Raw genomic sequence first — 1,736 nt, 5'->3', positions numbered from 1 at the left:
TCAATCGTGATGGTGCATTGGAACCATCTGGGTTAACATTTGTTTTTTATTACCAATACCTAGGCTCCAACCTACTACAATGAAACAGGAATGTACAGAGTGGGCACTGAAACGAAGGAGAACAAGATCAAAGGACATTTTATTTTTATATCTATCAGTGGGTCAAAGTCCTTTCAGAAGGAGCCTGTAGTGGACCTAGGTGATTGGTCACTTTATTTGTCAAAGAGGCACACACTGAATTAGCATGGAGTGTTATAAAAGGCTTGGAGCGCAAGCTCATGTTGGTCTTAACAAGAAGAGAAGGCTTCAATGGATTCTCTTGTGGTCCTTGTGCTCTGTCTCTCCTGTTTGCTTCTCCTTTCACTCTGGAGACAGAGATCTGGGAGAGGAAAACTCCCTCCTGGCCCCACTCCTCTCCCAGTCATTGGAAATATCCTACAGATAGGTATTAAGGACGTCAGCAAATCCTTAACCAATGTAAGTATGCTCCTTCAGTGGTTTGCAAAAGGTAAGTAAATTCACCTGTATTGTTTGAATAAAGTATATCCCTTGAGGTATGTTGTTACAAGAGATCATTGTAAAGTAAAATACTTTGAAAGGCTTTTGTTGCGTTTTCCAGTCTGTCAGTGTCAGAAATAGTGGAATGAAATCATGTATTTTGTGAGTAGAGAAAGATTTGGGTCTTTGCATGTTAGATTCAAAATAACAAGTCAAGAGTTTGAAATGCTGTGTTTCTTCTTCATTTCATAGCCATTTGCTATAAATTTTGCTGAAGGTAAATGGTAAGGGACGTGTTTGTTGTTAGAGATTTTATTAAGTCCTCTACTATACTAGCCATGTGTTTTATTCAGAATAGCCATGAAAACTGAGCTTCTCTGAAGAATTAATTTATGCCTGTTGTAAAGGAAATAGCTGTGGATTCAGGACCAGCAAAAGCAGATAAATGGTAGATAAGAAGTTACAGGCTTCCATTATTAGATCCACAAACTAATGTTTTAATTAAACTGTAGCTACAATATATAAACCCCGAAATGACCTTAGGGTTTAGTAATGGTAGGAAGAGAGTCAGAAGATGTATAAGTATTAGGGTTTTTTCTCGAGTGAAAGATGGTTTAACAGTGTTAATATGATATGTGAATACCCCTTGTTGTGTAATAATTAGCATATACAGATAGTAAAGGACTGTGATTAGTGTATTAAACCTTATGAGCATGATGGTATGATTAGACCAAGAGAATGAGGCTATAGTTATGAAGACTACTCCTACTAGATTGATGGTAGGGGGCAGGGCATGGTTGGCAAGACTAGCTAGGAGTCATCACATGGCTATCAGGGAGAGAAGTGTTTGAAGGTCCCGTGTTAGTAGTATGGTTTGGCTGTGAACTCATTTGTAGTTTGAGTTTGAAAGACAGAATAATAGGGATGAGGTTAGTCTGTGGACAATTATTAGGACAGTTGCACTGCTGAAACTTCAGGAGGTTTGAATGAGAAAAGCTATGATAACAAGTGCCATGTGGCTTATGGAAGAGTAAGTAATCAGTGATTTTAGATCAGTCTGGCACAGACAAATGGAGCTTGTTATGATTATAACTCATAAGGATAGTATGAGGGAGGAATAAGCTATAAGCTCTGTTGGGGGTGAGGGATTAAAATGATTCGTATAATCCTATAGCCACCTAATTTTAGGAGTACTGCTGTGAGGACTATTGACCTGGCAATGGGTGCCTCTATGTGGG

At 38.7% G+C, this 1,736-nt stretch overlaps 1 protein-coding gene across 2 annotated transcripts in view; it reads left to right on the top strand.

The window, feature by feature from the left end:
* Nucleotides 1-219: 219 nt before the first annotated feature.
* The window catches only part of LOC105534699 (cytochrome P450 2C9), a 61,903-nt gene continuing 60,386 nt past the window's right edge, over nucleotides 220-1,736 (top strand). For both annotated transcript variants that reach the window (XM_011973491.1, XM_011973490.1), the window contains exon 1: nucleotides 220-477. In XM_011973491.1, the coding sequence (XP_011828881.1) occupies nucleotides 310-477 (168 nt within the window). In that variant the 5' untranslated portion in view covers nucleotides 220-309. The remainder of the gene's footprint in view (nucleotides 478-1,736) is intronic.

This window comes from Mandrillus leucophaeus, unplaced genomic scaffold (assembly GCF_000951045.1).
Source record: "Mandrillus leucophaeus isolate KB7577 unplaced genomic scaffold, Mleu.le_1.0 Scaffold1389, whole genome shotgun sequence".
In the NCBI taxonomy this organism is placed as follows: Eukaryota; Metazoa; Chordata; class Mammalia; order Primates; family Cercopithecidae; genus Mandrillus; species Mandrillus leucophaeus.
Note: the sequence above shows the minus strand (reverse complement) of the source record. Positions and strands in the feature narration are given on the sequence as shown.